General features: G+C 45.1%; 1 protein-coding gene across 1 annotated transcript in view; it reads right to left on the bottom strand.

Moving 5' to 3' along the window:
* The window catches only part of GYG1 (glycogenin 1), a 49,897-nt gene that overhangs the window by 5,830 nt on the left and 24,989 nt on the right, over positions 1–19,078 (bottom strand). The window contains 1 exon segment of the mRNA XM_080657675.1: positions 16,156–16,282. Coding sequence (XP_080513801.1) covers positions 16,156–16,282 — 127 coding nt within the window.

Genomic DNA, 19,078 nt, shown 5'->3' with positions numbered 1-19,078 from the left:
ACACTTTGTTCTGCAGACTTAATAGTGCAGCTTCCATCCCACAGTAGTGGCTGGAAAGGAAATTAAGTTCCCTGGAAAATATTTAGGCATGCTTTTTAAATTATTCAACTGTATGTTAAATATACACAAAATTCCCAAGTATCAGTGGTTCAGTGCAACAACCAAAACACAATTCACTGTGCATAGCAAAGGTACAGCTGCTTATAAAACCATGTGATATTAGCTACTCAAGTTGAAAATGCTCAGCTTCTAGGCATGTACCCTAAAGTAACTCTCACAGATGTGTGACAGGAGACATAATCAAAATGTTCACAGCAGCAGCACTGGAAGGTAGGTGTGAACTGGAAACAACTGGATGACCATAAGTTCAGAGAGATGATTATAGAGCGTGTTCAACTCTGTTTCCCAGCCTCTGTGAGGAGTACATGTCCCTGCCTCACTGATGTTGGGCATGCTCAGATGATTTACTTTGGGCAACTGAATGTGGGCAGCAGTGAACTGTTTTTGTTCACCCTCTCCAAGAAGCTGCCACTTCTACAGCAGAGAATGTGGCCTGGGCAGCCTGCAGGTTCCAGACTGAGACGCTTGGAGCAGACAAGGATCAAGCCTATGGCCTGGCTCTAAACCCAGCTGAGGTGACCAGAGCTGTCCGGGCCTACCTACCAACACATGAGCAAGAAATATGTGCTTAATGCTGAATGTCACTGAGATTTTATGCTTATTTATGCATTCTATATTTTTTTCATTAAAAATATTTATTAAATATCAGTTCATTAAGTATTCTCACTTTATAACTGCTCTTTTAACTTTTTAGGCTTCCATCATTTTTTCTCTAGAAACAGACCCTCATTCTCAGTTGGTTGAAAGGGGAGGACAAGAGAGGGGGAGGCTCATATACCTGCATTTCCATTTCTCTCTCTGGCAAAAAAATTAGCCATGGATACTTTCCTTCATGTAATTTCAAAAGCAAGTATCACCCCTTCACTTTAAAACAAACCTGTCCAGTGTAATAAAGTCCAAGATATATGATCTGATCCTTCATATCCTTTTTTTTTTAAAGGACAACTTCAGGTATATCTATATCATTGAATACAATTCAGCAGTGAAAATGAATTTTTAAAATATGCTGAAAAAAGAAACATACAAATTCAAATAGGAATACATATGAATCCACTTATGTAAGGGCAAAACAAAAAGTACTATTAAAAGAACAAAAGACTGTAATCAATAAAAGTTTCATATTGATTCTCTGGTAGAGAGGGAAGCTGTGATGGGAAAGAGGCCAAAAGGAGCTTCTAAGGTCCTGGTTGTGTCCCATAAACTCGGGTAGTGGGTATTTTAGAAAACTACATTTTTGAATATTCTTTGGTATATACACTATATTTCACAATAAGAATTAAGAGTGGTCCTATTTTGGCTTAGAGGACATCTATGACTATAAAACTAAATAATGCAGGTGAATACAACAGGTGGCAAAGGAAGGGGTGCGCTAGGAATTCAGGGGCAGGAGGTCACTGCAAGCTAGGGCATTGGGCCGAGGTGCTGAGATGGTGGATGTGACTTGAAGTCTGTACAACTTTACAACAGGAGAAAGCTTTAATAGCAAAAGACAAAATGAGACAGAATCCCTGAGTGCTGGGCTCATGTGTTAGATTTTAGTGGATTTATCCTACAGGCAACAAAAGGATTTGATCATAATACACAGATCAAAACAATGCAAACTATCCATGTAAGCTTTCCTACTGCCTAAAGTTTTTTTTTTAAATGTTGGAAACCTGTTATATAGCTGTCATTATCTGAGAGTTTACTATATTCAAGGGCCAAATTATGTAAGGACATGATTGGAAATAACAGTCCGCAAGGTACATTTTCCTAGTGTTAATAGAGGCTCCTAGTAGTGAGTTGCCTAGAGCCATACAGCTATTAAGTGGTAGAGATGGTATCTGGCACAGTTCTATCTCTCCTATGCCTGAGCTCTTCCCATCCTACCATGCTCTCATTCCAAACTACTTAAGAAAAATAGAGCCTGTTGTCACTTTCCCTCTTAGGGTGACTATCCCACCGTGCATTTCTTTTGAAAATGAAGGATACCTGATATCCCCAAGCTAACTCTTCATTTTATACAGAGTATTTTACATACACACATACACTCACTCAAACTCACACAAGTACTTGCAATTCTATCCTTAAAAGGACAGAAATAATAATGCTCAAATTAGGTATGTGTAAGGCACTATGCTCAGTGCATGGTCCCAAAAAGCTTTTGTCCAAACAGGGAGATGAGTCATCCAATAAAAATAATAAAGGACCAGGGCAGTGCCAACACTGGAACCATGGGATTCCAGAACAGCCAGAGCAGGCGGGCATTTCCACAAGAGGTTTTGTGCAGAAGTGGCCAGACAAGGCTGGGGAAAGATATGCAGGATTATGATAAATGCCTTCAACAAGTGCCCCAATGGTGATGGGGAAACCATCCCAGCAATACAAACACTTAACTAAAACCAGACAGTGCACAGGTGAAGCTGAGGTGCTCCCTCACCTTCTCAGACTTTCACTCCTGACTCAAGGTCCCATCTGTCTGCTCCTCCTGTCTTAATTGACCAGGAAGTCTACCCTCATTATTTTCTTAAAGCTAATATAAATGTCATATAGTCATGACATGAGATGTAGAAATACTCATTAAAACATAAATATAGAATAAACTCTATTCCTTTCTAGTCTGTTCTTCTTGACACTTCGAAAATAATTAAGCAGTAGTAACAGTAAAAGCTAACAAAAGGGTGGGGCAAAAGTAGGTTTACAGTTGTTTGTATTGAACATAATACAATAACTAATAAGTAATCCTAATATATAAAAACCCAGGGTCCATAACGACCGACCAAGGGCTCGACCGAACACCGAAAGTCAGTCCTGCAGCCACAGCAACCCAGCACTGACTGCCACTGGTACGGTCACGACGACCCAGCACTGACTGCAGAGGGGGCTGCGGATCAGGCCCAGAGAGAGGCCTGAAGAGAGAGGCAGGGTCTGATCTGCAGCCTCCGTGGCAGCTGTTGATCAGCCATTGCCTCTCTCTTTCTCTCCGGGCTTTGCCAGCAGCCATGCCTCTGTTTCTCTCTGGGCTTCTGTGGGGGCTGCTGATCAGCCCCGCCTCTCTGATCAGGCCCAGAGATAGGCCCAGAGACACTGACTGGCATAAAAACTGACCAGAACCAAATCTGGGTGAAGTGTGAGGAGCCAATGGCTGCCTAGGAGGCAGAGCTTTTGGTGCTAACTGGCATAGAAACTGACCAATCAGAACCAAATCTGGGTCAACTGTGAGGAGCTAATGGCTGCCTAGAAGGTAAAGCTTTTGACACTGACTGGCATAGAAACTGACCAATCAGAACCAAATCTGGGTGAACTGTGAGGAGCCAATGGCTGCCTAGGAGGGGAGCTTTTGAAGCTGACTGGCCTAGAAACTGACCAATCAGAACCAAATTGGCCAGCAGGGGAGGGCAGTTGGGAGTGAGATCAGGCTGGCAGGGGAGGGCCATTGGGGACAAGATCAGGCCAGCAGGATAGGGCAGTTGGGGGCAACCAGGCCAACAGGGAAGGGCAGTTAGGGGCAAGATCAGGTTGGCAGGGGAGGGCAGTTGGGGGCAAGATTAGGCCAGCAAGGGAGGGCCACTGGGGGCGAGATTAGGCCAGCAGGGGAGGGCAGTTGGGGGCAATCAGGCCAGCAGGGCAGGGTAGTTGGGGGTGAGATCAGGCCAGCAGGGGAGGGCAGTTAGGGGTGATCAGGCAGGCAGGCAGAGGTGTTAGGGGCAATCAGGCAGGCAGGCAGAGATAGTTAGGGGCAATCAGGCAGGTGAGTGGTTAGGAGCGAGCGGTCCCAGATTGCGAGAGGGATGTCTGATTGGAGAGGGTGCAGGCTGGGCCTCTGTGCATGAATTTTATGCACTGGGCCACTAGTATAAGAATAAACTGTTTTTCATACTCATGACTGTAAACCTACTTCTGCCTGCCCTGTAGAGTGCCTCACACATGCCAGGCACTGCTAACATTTGCATGACTTGTCTCAGTTAATCTCCAAATCAGCTTTGTGAGGAAACCAGAGTGTGAATATGTTAAGTAGCTTGCCTCGGATCACGTGGCTGGTGAGTGGCAGAGCTGGGATCCCACCCATGCCATTGCTCCAAAGCCAAGGCCCTTAACCACAACTAGGCTGTTGTTAAAGGGAACTCCCAGAGTTATAAGGACACTAGTGGCCCAGTGCACAAAATTCGTGCATGGGGGGGGGGGTGTGTCCCTCAGCCCAGCCTGCACCCTTTCCAATCTGGGACCCCTTGGGGGATGTCCGACTGCCTGTTAAACAGGCAGTCGGACAACCCTCTCAAAATCCAGGACCGCAGGCTCCTAACCGCTTGCCTGCCTGCCTGCCTGCCTGCCTGATTGCCCCTAACTGCTTCTGCCTGCCAGCCTGATTGCCCCCTAACCACTCCCCTGCAGTCCTGATTGATGCCTAACTGCTCCTCTGCCAGCCTGATTACCCCCAACTGCCCTCCCCTGCCAGTACCTGGAGAGTTTCTTAAGTGGAGGCACAGCTACTTCAGCTAAGTGTATAATGTTGAATTAGGCCAACTGGAGTTCAGATGCATAAGTTACTTCAAATAAACATTTTTGGGGTGTGTGTGAAAATTTAGGTCTCTTGATATTGAGAGGAAAAAACTATTGCTTTAAAATAATCACAACACCTATTTCAAATATTGTAATGAATTATGGGGGAAAAAACCCTCACATAAAAAGTCTGCAAAAATGTTATTTTACTTTGAAGACAGTAATAACTGAAAATAACAGGTTTCTTTCAGGCCACATCCTAAAAAGGTAGCTGCTTTTTTATGTCTTAGGCCAGGGGTCCTCAAACTACGGGAATGCCGCTGCCTGTCCTGCTTAGCAGCTGACTCGTCCCGGCCCACAGTGCGCACAGGAATTTGTTAATAGTTGTTGTTTTTTTAAACTATAGTCCGGCCCTCCAACGGTCTGAGGGACAGTGAACTGACCCCTGTTTAAAAGTTTGAGGACCCCTGTCTTAGGCCTATACAAAGGTCTTAAAAGACCCCTGACCCTGCCTTCTGAAGATTTTAGGTTAACATGTTTGTCTTAAAAACTATGAGGTGCCTAATTTTTAGAAACAACCAGCCACACCCCCTTCCTCAACCATATTGTCACATCATCCAAGTTATCTATATATATAAAAGGCTAAGTGACCATTGCATCCGAAACCACTGAACAGACGACTGAACAGGCTGTGTGGGGCCACCAGGCCAGCAGTGGGGTTAGTGAGGGGTGACCAAACAACTGAGCAGCAGGCTTCATGGGGCTACCAGGCCCAGACCAGCAGGGGGGCACTGAGGGGTGACCAGGCTGGCAGTGGGGCACTATGGAGTGATCAGGCCGGCGGGGAGGGGGGCAGTTGGGGGCGACTACGCCTGCAGGGGGGGCAGTTGGGGGTGACCAGGTCAGCAGGGGGGGCAGTTAGGTGCGATCAGGCAGGCAGGCAGGTGAGCAGTTAGGAGCCAGTGGTCCCAGATTGTGAGAGGGTACAGGCAGGGCTGAGGGGACCCCCGCCCCATGCACGAATTTCATGCATCGGGCCTCTGATAAAACAGCCTTGATGTGCTACACACGTGCAAAAAGTACATAAAGTGGATAAACTACTTTGCCTTAGAAGTATATATTTAGTAATGACTTAGTTACATTATTTTATTTTTATGAAATGAGAACTGACTGACCAAACCTTTCAAACAGACCCAAAAGACGATAAATATCACCATATGTTTGATTCACAATATATTTGGGCATAAACACTTCAATTACAGCTTAGTGTTTAGTATCAAAAACCTTTTGTGTGCATGTTTTCGCTACAGATCCCTTGCTCTGCATTACATTTTGAAAACCTGCTATTACAGATAAAGCACCTTTCCAGGTACACTTCTGAGAAACAGATGTATTTAGGCACATAAAGGTGTGTGCACACCTTTTCATACACAAATGTCCATATAATGCCTGCGCCACGCTCCCAGCACATGCCCACTGCACGTGTGTGGCCACACATCCCGGTTCTGGCATAAACAGGCTACCCCTGAACATGCTAGAACCCCACCGGCCTCCCCAGCAAAGGTTGTTTTTTTTTACTTACTTTGAAATAGTTTTATTGGCTCATAAGATCTCTGAATATAAAAGAAAATACCCCAGAACACTATGCAGTATTAAATCACAGTTACATTTTTTTTTACCAATTAAAACTACCCAGAATATACATTTTTAAAGGGGGAAAAATCTTACAGAACTGAATTCTGAAATGACATTATGATTTAAATACTATGACAAAATAGGTAATTCTTTATAACATTAATTCATTGCACAAAGCTACCAGACACTTCCATACGCATAACCATTGCAGAGTGCAAAGGAACACAATTCAACATTACACACTTAGCTGAAGTAGCTGTGCCTCCACTTAAACTCTCAAATTTCTGGCACAAAAAGTTGGGCTGTTTTATCTTTTACCTGGAAACCAACTTCAATCCATTTACTCTCTTTCTGGCCATTCCTATTAAAAAAAGAAGAAGAAAAAAGAAAAGAAAGTAACATCCTTCTGCTGTCATAGCCTCAAAGAGTCAGCATCGCCTCTGCTTGAAGAAATCTCAGAAAGGATATATGCACCCCTATGTTCATAGCAGCACAATTACAATAGCGAAGATTTGGAAACAGCCTAAGTGCCCATCAGCAGATGAGTGGATTAAAAAACTGTGGTACATCTACACGATGGAATACCATGCTGCTATAAAAAAGAAGGACCTTTTACCTTTTGCAACAACATGGATGGAACTGGAGAACATTATGCTAAGCGAAATAAGCCAGTCAGAGGAAGGTAAATATCACATGATCTCACTCGTATGTGGGATATAATGACCAACATAATTTGATGAACAAGAATAGACTGAGCCCTAACTGGTTTGGCTCAGTGGACAGAGCGTCGGCCTGCGGACTCAAGGGTCCCAGGTTCGATTCCGGTCAAGGGCATGTACGTTGGTTGTGGGCACATACCCAGTAGGGAGTGTGCAGGAGGCAGCTGATCGATGTTTCTTTCTCATTGATGTTTCTAGCTATCTCTCTCCCTTCCTCTTTGTAAAATATATCAATAAAATATATTTAAAAAAAAAAAGAATAGATTGATCTAGAGACAATTGGTGGGGGGGAGGGGAGTTTAGAGAACAATCAAAGGACTTGTATGCATGCATATTAGCATAACCAATGGACACAGACACTGGCAGTGGGGGTCAATTGGGGAAAAAGGAGACATATGTAAAACTTTAGATAATAAAAAATAACAATAATTTAAAAAAAAGAAATCTACTCCTCTCAATTCTTCGGGCAGGTATTCCTGGTCCACAGGCTTGCTGTATATGGGGTTGTATTTGTAGCATTTGCCATAGCCCAGGTCCTTCATGAGCTGGGTTGGTGAGTTCCTCAGGTGCAGCAGGATGGGGGCAGAGGCCCCTGGTGGTTCCGCAGGCAGACTTTGATGTTGTTGTAGGCGCTGTACACCTCAACAGACTTTGGGGCTCTAACAAAATAGACTATAGACTGAAGCACCTCACATTCGGGCATGCCTATGAAGTGACAGCCCTGGTAGGCAGCCACTGCTTGTGGTAATGCGGATGGATCTGCCAGACCTATGTCTTCACTGGCAAACCTCACCAGTCTCCTTGCCACATACAGCAGGTCCTCTCCTCCTTCGAGCATGTGTGCCAGGCAGTAGTGGGAGGCGCTCGGGTCTGAGCCCCGCAGTGACTTATGAAGAGCAGAGATGCAGTTGTAGTGCTCTTCTCCTGTTTGGGCATATAAAATGTGAGACTTCTGGAGGCCTTCCTTCACATCCTTCTCTGTGATCAGAACTCTACTGGGAGAATAGGCTTGCCCACTCTTCATACAAAACATCTTCCTGGAGCTTAACCTGGCCAGCACCGCCAGCTGCAGTCCATTCAGTCCAATTTGGACTCTCCAGCAAAGTTAACCTGCGTTGCTACACTGGTTGTGGCGTGAACCTCTCCACCCCCACGGGGTCTGGGGCCTGGGGCCGCAGCCCACACCCACCTGAGCTGCTCCACCTGGGTCTCCATACTGGGTGGCAGTGGGGGCAGGGCGGCCAGTGCCGGGAGGTGCCTCAGAGTGCCAGCGGATCTTTCTTTATTTTTAAAAGACTGCACCGCACATGCAGGGCCCCCAGCACCATCCTGGCCTGGGCTAGGGGCTGCCGGCAGTTTGGAGGCTGGCCACGACCCCGATCATGGCGAGGGTCCCCTCTGGGGCACTGGGCTGGCCTGGGCCAGGGGCCATCAGCGGTTTGAAGGCTGGCCACGCCCCTGATCCAGGGAGGGGTTCCCTCATGGTGACCAGTTGTTTGGCCGTTTAGGTTGTGACACCTCTTGGCCTTTTATTATTACGATTGTCTGAGGATATAACATTTGTTACTCCATGCATTAACTCATTGCCTACTGATGGTCAACCTAAAAGTTGGAAAAAGTATGCCTAATGAATCCTGAAAACACCCCAAATATAGTCATTGGCAGAGCAACAGAAGGTAACCCATAGGAAAGAAAGCTACAAAGAAATCAAATTAGTACTGTCTGAAGAATGGCTGGTCTCAGAAGATGCACTATGCATAAAATTCAGAGGAAGGGGAAGAACAAACAAGAAATAGATGGTGCTTCCCCTTAAGTGGACTGTATCTCAGGGCCTCTGAAGCCCCTCGCTCTGTGAACTGGCCTTCAGAGCTCATGGAGAGGACAGGCACGTGGTCCAAGACCCAAGAAAGCTACTGTGAGGCCGCAAACCCTACACAGTGAGGTTGCCCAGTCTCTGCTGGGAGCAGGACTGCCTACCTCAGCCTTGGGCTCCTTCTGCACCCCCAGGGTCCCAGGTGCTTCGGCAACCTCACCGAACACCAGCTGCATGCTGGTAAACACCTCCTCATATGGCCCACCTTCCCCTACATCAACAGGAATGCCATTTGGGGACAGTCCACACCTTGGGTTTTGCTGTGGCTCAGGCCTGGGCTCTACCTTCATGAATCTTCAAGCATCTCTTTAATGATAATGTTGCCCTCTGGGGCCAGAGGGAGGACCCTCCTTCTTCAAAATTACCTTCTTTACCCATTCTACCCTAACAATGGGAAAAATTGTATCCACTAGATCAAGCATGTCAAACTTGCAGCCAGCGGGCCGCTACAAGGCACATGGCCCGCAGGGTGTGAGTTTGACATGCTTGCACTAGATAGTCCTTTCATAGACAGGGCAGTCCTAGTTTTAAGAAAGTTCTTAATAAGCCTGTTTGGCATAGAAACCAAGATCTTAAGAGGCCCTAAATGTGGTTGGAACTGCCCTTTCCGCCAACAGGTGAGGAATTCCTTGGCTGCTAAGCAAGATGGGGACATGTGCGAGGAATAAGAGGCAAGCAGGACTGTGGGAGGCTGCACAGCGTGAGTACCCTCACAACAGCTGCCCAAACTCAGCAACAAAACAAGTCACAAATACACGACATGAGTAGGTTTATTGAAAAAACAGGAAGACCAGAAAGCACTCATGAGGACCCAGAAGTGTGACGGCAGAGATTCATGAGAGGAAGAAAGGAAAGTACTGGGACATGTAGCAATCACGAACCAGCTTCAGTGTTCTGGGTCGGCCTCTGTCAGCCCTATTTCCGTACAGTAAGAGACGGGATCTCTGTTTTGAGGAATGGAGGTATTACCGCCACACATCTAAAAGATCTATAGAAATGAGTGGGGGATAGGAGGAAAACGGGTTTTGGAGCAAGGACTCTATGGAAAGGGCCTGGGCCAGTGGTTGGTAAACTCATTAGTCAACAGAGCGGCAAACCGCGGCTCGCGAGCCGCATGTGGCTTGTGAGTCACAGTTTGCCGACCACTGGCCTGGGCGAACCACCAAACCAGGGCCTTCTGAGAGTAAAAGGAGTGGGGAAGGGTGAGAAGTGAGGCAGCTGCTAACTGGGAAACATGGGTCAGGAAGGTGGGAGGGGAGTAGAGACAGACTCTGAGGTTTTGCACAAGGCAGTCACCACAGCAGATCCCTGGGAACATGAGGGCGACTGGCAGGCCTGATGCTGGCTACCTTACGTGAAGTTTGTGGTTATACAGTTAAGACTCACTAGGTACTAACTGCACAAACAGAACAGTATTTATTCACACGGTGAAGGAGCCTGAAGGGCCGGCTCTCTTAGCTTTCATAATAAAACACTTAGCAAACATGATGAGCAAAAGGTCTCAAATACTGTTTTTGAATCTAGGGTTTCAATTAAGTAGATATAAATTTCATGTAATCATTTTTATGTCTCAATCATGTTGCCTGAGGAATGTTTTAAAAATTCATTTTCTATTATTTTAATCAATTTACTCCTCAGTCATTTATAAAAATCTAAAATTACCATGTCAAAATAAAATAAGAGCTCAGATCATAAGTATAAGAGGAAATTACTTCTTACTTAAAATAATATTTCAGCCTAAATACAAATCTGGGAGTATTCCTTATGGAAGGGTAAGCCGTGATAATTTTTTGGAATTCTCTCGCTCACCAAAGGCAACAATCAAGTATCTGCTGGAACTTATGTTGCCTGGCTAAAACCAAAATAACTGATGAATAAGAAGGGGAAATGTTGATGGCAGAAAATAGTCTTACCTAACCTCGACCCAGAGCAAAGATAACCAGAAGATTCACTGACTCACTGCTGTTTAGCCATCAAAATACCAGCCAGGAACAATAAACAAGTTGGGAACATATCACAATTGTCTCCCAATTGCTGAGAGGCATTCATTCTGACCCAGTAGTGGGGATTTGTCTCAGCTTGCATGCATCTCTTAAAATAAGTGTTCTAATTTTAACCAGCTAGGATCTCAAAAGAGACCTCCAGATCACAAGACACAGCCTGAACCCAAGCCAGCAACAATACTGCTTATGTTAGCTGTTAAAATAATCCCAGTGACCTGATGTTACCAAAAGATCAGATAGAATTTTCATGATTAGTTAGCAGTTGAGAAATGCAGCTGGTAACATGTGGACGAGACTACAGAACTATTCAGAATGGAAAAGGAACTAGTCAACACAGTGCCCACAGGAACAATTCCATGTGAAGCTCATATGTGCAGCAGTGCTCAATTAGGCATGAGAGAGAAAGTACAGCTTGGGCAGCCTTCTCTGGGAAGCACAGAGACAGGTGGCCACCCTGCACCCACTTCAGCGATGCATGTTCACTGGTGTACGGTCACTCTTGCAACTTCTTAGACTGATTCACACACAACAAATTAGCCACCTCTTCTCTCTCCTTAAAATGTCTCTTCTTACCCACTCAGTCTAAATCAAGAGTCATAAACCTGAGTGCCCAAGGGCTGGGCTGGTCGTGCGGAAGAGTGGACCTGGTGGTGTAGGACTGGGGACCATGAGTGAGCACATGTCCCATCATTTGAAGACAGCTGCTTCCCAGCAAACAACTGAGGCCATCAGGAATACATCCAATTTTTCCTTGCCTTTCAAGCTAAATAAATCTCCAAATCATGTTCTGGAAATCAGAACATAAGTACTCAAACCCAGACTAGGACCTAGTTATCCACACTACCTACCAGCTGGCTACTCTTCACAAAGTAGGCCAGGAAAGCCGCAGAGGGGCAGGCCACCAGGAAGACTTTCCTGGGCATAATATGTAATTTTTGGTCTCGCCTGGCTGATTGCTTGTGCATTCACTCATTTATTCATTCTTTCATTCAACCAACACACTCTGCCTTCCTTCACAGTATTGTCCCAGTTCTTATCTGAAGCTGATCTCGCCACTTGTGCACGAGGACATGTCCCCTTTCACCTACTGAGGACATCACTCTGGCAAGTCTCCCTTCAGTTTTCTGCATGATTAGTGTTTCTCTCTCCTTCCTTGATCCCTGCTACCAAACACAAACATGCTGTAACTTCTCATCTTTACAAAACCACCCTCTCTCTCTGGCTCCTATATCCCTATCCAGCTACCAACACATTTCCCTGCTCCCTTTTAAAGAAAATGTCAGCAGAGCTGTCTACATTCAGGATCTCCCATTATCCATTCTCTGGGACCCGCTTCAGCAGGATTGCCGCTCCACTGGTCCACCGGAGGAGTTCTTGCCATGATACCAGTGACCACCACATTCCAGGTCCAGTGTCAGTCCTCAGCTGTCCTCTGCCTGACCTGCCACAGCCTGACACAGATGCATCGCTGCCCTCCTCCTCCACAGGGTTTCTTTGCTTCGCTTGGACAACACCTCATTTTGCTGGGCTTCTGCTGTGCTGTTCTGACTTTTGTCCCTACTCCTCTGAATTCTCCTGCCTCAGGGCTCAGTCTTCAAGACTTTCCCCATAATCACTCTCCTGGTCATATCACCTTGTCTCATGGCTATAAATATCACTTATATGCTGACAACTCCTATAATTATATCTCACCAGACCTCTCCTATCTCCCAACTCTTACATCTACTTACTTATTCTACATTTTCACCAGGTTATTTAATATGTACCTCCAACTTAATACATCCAAAACTTAATACATCTCTAGCAATCCGTCCACAAACCTGATTCACCCACAGTCTGTCCAATCTCAGGAGATGGCAACTCCTTTGTTCCAGCTGTTTAGGCCTCAAGTCATAACAGTCATCTCTGACATCTTTCTCCCACATCCCACTGAATATCTGATTTTTTTCATAAGAACCTGGAAATCTGGGTTTCATGTGAAATTCCCTAATTTTTAAGCATTGACAACTCAAGAAAAACAAAACACCTAAGTGAAAGGAACAACAGAGGCCACTCCATGGCTTCTCATTCTACCTACCATCACCCTGCTGTAAGAGGGAAGGCCAGCCAACCCTGGGGCTGCTTGTCTGGAGACCACCACGGTTGTTCTGAGCACAGCAGAGGGATTTTAATTCATGCTGAGCTCCCAGAGGCCCACAGGCTCTTTGGGGAGTATAATGGCCTGAATGTTCAGGATAGTCTATTTCAGCTTAAAAATCTGGATCACAATTTTACATGAACTTGAAACAAAAAAGAAATGTAACTATCTGCCTGAATTTTCAGCCCTTCTTAATTGTACGAAAAAAAAAAATGTAAGAAAAAAATGTTTCTAGAGATGGATCTCTGCAAAAAAATCAGAAAACAACCCACAAAAAATAAACAAACAGAAAACCCCACTAAAAGCATTTTCTGGCAGAGGGGAGGGAAAATGAGTTCTCTGATCTGGTTTCAACATTCCTAAACAGGCGGCAAAGGGCTGAGAGAAGGCATCGCTTGGAGCAGTGTTACCACAGAACAGTAGACCTGCTACCCCAGGGGTGAGCTGCAAGGACACAGCACTAACTCCTGCCAGGCTGCAGGCCAACTGACTAACGGTGGACCTGCTCCCCAGTTTCCCATGCATCACACACTCTATGACTATGATAATAAACTAAGGAGATTTCCAAAATAGCACTGTTTTCTTGAGCGAGGAAGACAGGACCATCCTAACCATTTTGGTAATTTAGATCTCAAACTGTTTTTCTGAGAAATATATTTAGGGAATATTAAAAAAACCAAAAAAAAACAAACTGGGTTCCTGAGATAGGGGCCAAGTTCTAGCAAACAAGTCTATCTTCCCCCTAAAAACTAACTGGGCTCCACCTGCTTGTGTTTCTTTGTCAAATAAAACAAATGTGAGCAGTGTCTGTGCAAACCAGGCTATCACTGAAAAGGACAGTGTGCTCAGTTGGGTAGTAAGGTAAAAGTCAGAATTCCAACAAACCAAGGGGAATTTCTTGGCACTGGGGACCATGTTACAAGAAAACCACGAATCTTTAAACACTAGGATGACCCTGTTTGAGAAGTGAAACCTGGCAGGATGTTAGATTCTCATGTCTTCACATATTTATCCCAGGACGAGTGCTCACTCTGCAGAACTCAGTGGGATGGTGGGTAGAACTGCTCACACTATTTTTTTTTAAATAATAATACTTTCTTTTAAATATATATATTGATTTCAGAGAGGAAGGGAGAGGGAGAGAGAAACATCAATGATGAGAGAGAATCATTGATCAGCTGCCTCCTGCATGCCCCCTACTGGGGATCAAGCCTGCAACCCGGGCATGTGCCCTTAACCGGAATCAAACCTGGGACCCTTCAGTCTGCAGGCCAACGCTCTATCCACTGAGCCAAAATGGCTAGGGCTGCTCACACTATTTTTTAAAATATATTTTTATTGATTTCAGAGAGAAAGGGAGGGAGATATAGAAGCATCAATGATGACAGAGAATCACTGATTGGCTGCCTTCAGCATGCTCCACACTGGGGATTGAGCCCATAAGTAGGGCATGTGCCCTGACCAAGAATTGAACCATGACCTCCTGGTTCACAGGTCGACGCTCAATCACTGAGCTGCGCCAGCCTGGCTGCTCACACTATTAACGATTATTTCGCCTTTGCACTCTCATCTTCTTGCTTGCTTAGCTGGATCCAGTCAAATTAAGCCACTGCCCTATTACACACAAATTCAGTTCTAGGGGTCAGCTATCATGGTTTGCTGGAACATGGTTCAAACTGGCAGAGTTATGAGACAGTAAGGATTAAAATGAATAAGGCCCACATTGTCAAGCAAGACAGGTTACTTCATAAGGCCAAGGACTGAGAGGCAATTAATGCTTCTCTTATTCTATCCCTTGACAATGATTCCTGTTGTTTGCCTGTATTGTGCTAGAGAGGGGAGAGAATCAAGAGGCTGCAATATGTTGGAGACACATGCCAAGAGAATAGGTAGGAAGGAAAGCACACAACAACATACTTATAATCCTTATCTGGGGCCACGACAGAGTCTGCCCAGAAAAGGCAACATTTCTGCCACAAAGTCCATGCTCATTCATGTGGTGCTAGACTACCGGGAGGACTTTGGCTAAGGAAACATGAAGAGCATGTTTTCTGCTCACTCAGGAATGCCCTGGCGCAACAGACTGGAGAGCCAAGCCCAGCTCAATGGGAGCTCGGCTGTTCATGGCTACATTTCAGGATCAACCTGACAGCCTGGCCTCTGCTCAGGAAACCTGAGTCATCTTTCTGGTTCAACACAATGAGTCAGAGGCTGAAGGATGGGACTCAAGTACTCACAGTGAGACAAGTGTTGCAACTTGGCTGCATTGGTTGCTGAATTAGAACAGCACCAGGGACAGTGCCAAACAAGCACATTGCCAAAAACAATGGCCTCCACTGAGCACTTTACATGACTGAATTCACTTCACCCTCATGACAACCCTTTGAGGTAGGTGTTATTTTTCTCCTTGTTTTGCATATGGGGAACTGAGGCACAGAGCCTAAGCTAGACAGCAGGTAAGGGCAGAGTAAGCCACGCACCCACCTTTCTAGCTTCAGAGATTATTACTTATGCTATTCCATCTCTCAAACAGAAAGGACTAACCATCTAATGCTTACTGAGTGCTCAGGCAGATCAGGCCTGTTTCACCCACTTTACATGATTACCTCTCATACTGGTCACAGTACCCTCTGTGGACATGGAGGCAGAGAACTCTAACTTCTGCTGAACCACAAGTTCAGTAACCATCAATCATCCAGGAAGTGGCTATTCTAGGATGTGAATTGAGGGAGTCCAGCTCCACAGCCCCCACTCTTGGCCATGACACCACGCTGCTGTTAGCATCTTGCTTAACTCCCAGCACCATATGGAAGGAGCTGTTAAGATCCTCATTTACAAATGAGGAACCAGAAACTAAGCAGCTAGCCTGAGGCAGAAGTTGGGTCTGCACCCAATCTGTTCCTGACCATGATATACAGATGGTTTATCAGAGGTCCAGGTAACCCAGGAACTGATGGGGCCCTTTCCCAATAGGCAGCTAAATGCCCTGAAGGTTATTCTAAGCAGAAAGGCATAGGGATCGATATCATCAAGGCCTCTCCCCATCACAGCCATGCTTCTTGCAAGAAAAAGACTTCCCTCAAAGTTTCCCATCTGTTATTGCCCTTAGACTGACAATGTACCCTAAAATCTTAAATCTACTCCCCTACCCTCACCATCCCCAACAACAGTAAAACAATTTCCACTTACGCTTTAAATGCTGGGAGGTAGGAGTATATAGAAATGCTGCTTAGGTTATAAATAAATGGCAGGTGTTTTCTGATATCTGTTGTTGCCCAGCTGCTAAAAAACATGTTCAGTAGACCCTGGTCCCCACCTGAAAGAAAAATAAAACAAAAACAAATTAAAGTCACAGACTCAAGGACAGTTCAATAACTTTATAGGACTACTAGGTGTACGGGTTAATAATGCAGATTTTGTAATAAAAAAAACATGATAATTTCAAGATAAACATCAAAAGTGCTTTATTCAAAGTAATGTCTATCGCTAGCTACACATTTCCCCCATATTTCAGGTAATTTGTACTGTCCAATAGAACTTTTCTTGTTTTGAGGCAAACCATTCAGAGACCCAATTTTCCACTTCTTTGTATGTTTTGAAGTGCTGCTCAGAAAGTACATGTGCCATCAATCAGAACAAGTGGTAATCTGAAGGAGCAAGGTCTGATGAATATGGCGGGTGGGTTAATACTTCCCAGGCAAGATCTTTTAATATGTCTTTAACTGGTTTTGAAGTGTGTGATGGCGCATTATCATGAAGCAAAATTACTTTGCCGAGTCTTCTGGCCCATTCTGGTTGTTTCATGATCAAAGCATGGTTCAAATTGATTATTTGTTGTTGGTAGTGATCAGTATTAATGGTTTCACCTGGTTTTAGAAGCTCATAATACACCACACCTTCCTGATCCCACCAAACGCAGAGCATTGTCTTCTTCCCAAAGCGATTTGGCCTTGCAGTCGATGTTGATGGTTGACCTGGATCTACCCATGATATTGTGCGTTTGGGATTCTCAAAATAAATCCACTTTTCATCGCCAGTCAATTCAACGCAAAAAAGACTTTCTTTCTTGCCGTTGAAGCAACATTTTACTGATGACTTTCCGGTTTTCCATTTGTCTTTCATTCAGTTGATGTGGCACCCATTTTCCTTCCTTTAAAATCTTTCCCATTGCTTATAAATGACCGGAAATTGTTTGCTGAGCAACATTTAATCTTTCTGCAAGTTGTTTTTGAGTTTGACGCGCATCTTCATCCAATAATGCTTGTAATTGTTGGTCTTCAAACTTTTTCGGTTGACCTGGACGTTCTTTGTCACATCAAAATCATCACCTTTAAAGCGTTTAAACCAGTGTTCACAAGTATCTTGAGATGGAGCATGTTCACCATGAGCTTCCCAAAGTATACAATTACTTTCAGCAGCACTTTTCTTCAAAATAATGAATTAAAACTTTCCGCAAATGCTTTTTTGGCATGAAATTTAACATTTTTAAGCACAAAAATATTTATAATAATAACACTTTCAGAAAATTTGACATATAAAGTTTTGAAGCTTGCTGTCAATACAACAAAACAGCATACATATCAAATCGCATATATATCAACATATGTGTAATTCCATCTATTGAAAAAAAAAATCCACATTATTAACCAGTACACCTGGTATATACTTAGACCTTTAAAAACAGGTACTAATTCCATGTTAAACCTAAGGACATTTAAGGGAGTGGTCATTTCTCTGAGTTAATTCAACAAATATTTACTGAGCAACTACTATGTGCCAGACACTACAGCAGGCACTGAAGAGTCATTATCTTCACCAGGATTTGGGAAGGGTGGGGTCAGGAGTATGAATACCAGCAAACCAAGAATCAATAAACACCATCAGAAACGGGGAGGAAGAAACAACCAAGATGGTAGCATAGGTAAACACCTGTACTTGCTGCCTCTCACAACCAAATCAAAACTACAAATAAAAGACAAAACAAATATCATCCAGAACCATGGGAAAGCTGGTTGAGTGCAAGTTCTAAAACTAGAAAGAAAGAAAAAAGCACAGTGAGACTGGTAGGAGGTGCGGAGGTACGGAGGCGCGCGTGAAATGGGCTAGCAACAGGGTGCGCTGTTGTTGTTTTTCAATCAGGAGGGAAATACAAGCTCCCGATTGCTCTGAACTCCAGTTACCGGCGAGACTCTGGGGACCCAGACTCATACGGGGAGAAACTGTGGACTGTCTGGCATTGGGCCGGAACACGAGGGCGGCTTTCTCTCAGAGGTGCTCACAGCATCATTGTTACTGCATGAGGCCGTGGGACACAGTGACCCGGGGACCTCTCCGGGGCAGGGCTGACTGGCAGCCATTGCTGTCTGCTCCACTCTGGTGATTCCCTGAGATGCCGCCCCACCCAATCTACAACCACACCCAAGCTGTGCCCAGTGGCTTTTGCATATGAATGGCCTGTCCTTTTGCAACCTAAAACCTAACAAACTGCAGCTGGGTCAGAGAGGTCCAAATCTTCCAAAAGAAGGCCTAAGGCCTTGCAGCAGCAGCCTGCATTGCTTCACAGCTGGGCCTCATCTGGGCACTTCCAAACCCCATACAAAGAGGAAGAATCTGCAGATCTCTCCGTAGCTCCGACAGGGTGGCCTCAGGCAGTGGCTGACTTTGCACCTCCTTGGAGATCCAAGAGCCAGTGTACCCAGTGGTCAATGTGAGACCATACCAGATTACAACTCTTCACATCCCTAAGCGACACACTCAAGGGGCAGACTCAGTGAGCAACAAAGCCCCACTGAAGCAAGTCCTGCCCCATAGCACAGCAGTTCTCCCATTGTAGACACAACTGGTCCTCACAGCCAACTGGCCTGGAGGTCAGTTCCTCCCAGTGATACCAACAGCAATCAAGGCTTAACTACAAGTCTGTGCACACAAAGGGGTGCACCAAGAGTGTCCACCTCAGGTAACTGGGGAGGCTGAGATACTGGGCCCTAAGGACACAAGGCCACTCTATCAACACAAGGGAAGCAGCCAAAATGCGGAGACAAAGAAACAGGTCACAAATGAAAAAAATGAATAAAAACAAAATACTGGATATAGAGTTCAAAATCACGGTTAT

The sequence above is a fragment of the Plecotus auritus genome, assembly GCF_963455305.1.
Source record: "Plecotus auritus genome assembly, chromosome: 2".
NCBI classification, from domain to species: domain Eukaryota; kingdom Metazoa; phylum Chordata; class Mammalia; order Chiroptera; family Vespertilionidae; genus Plecotus; species Plecotus auritus.
This window is presented reverse-complemented; position numbering and strand designations above follow the sequence as displayed.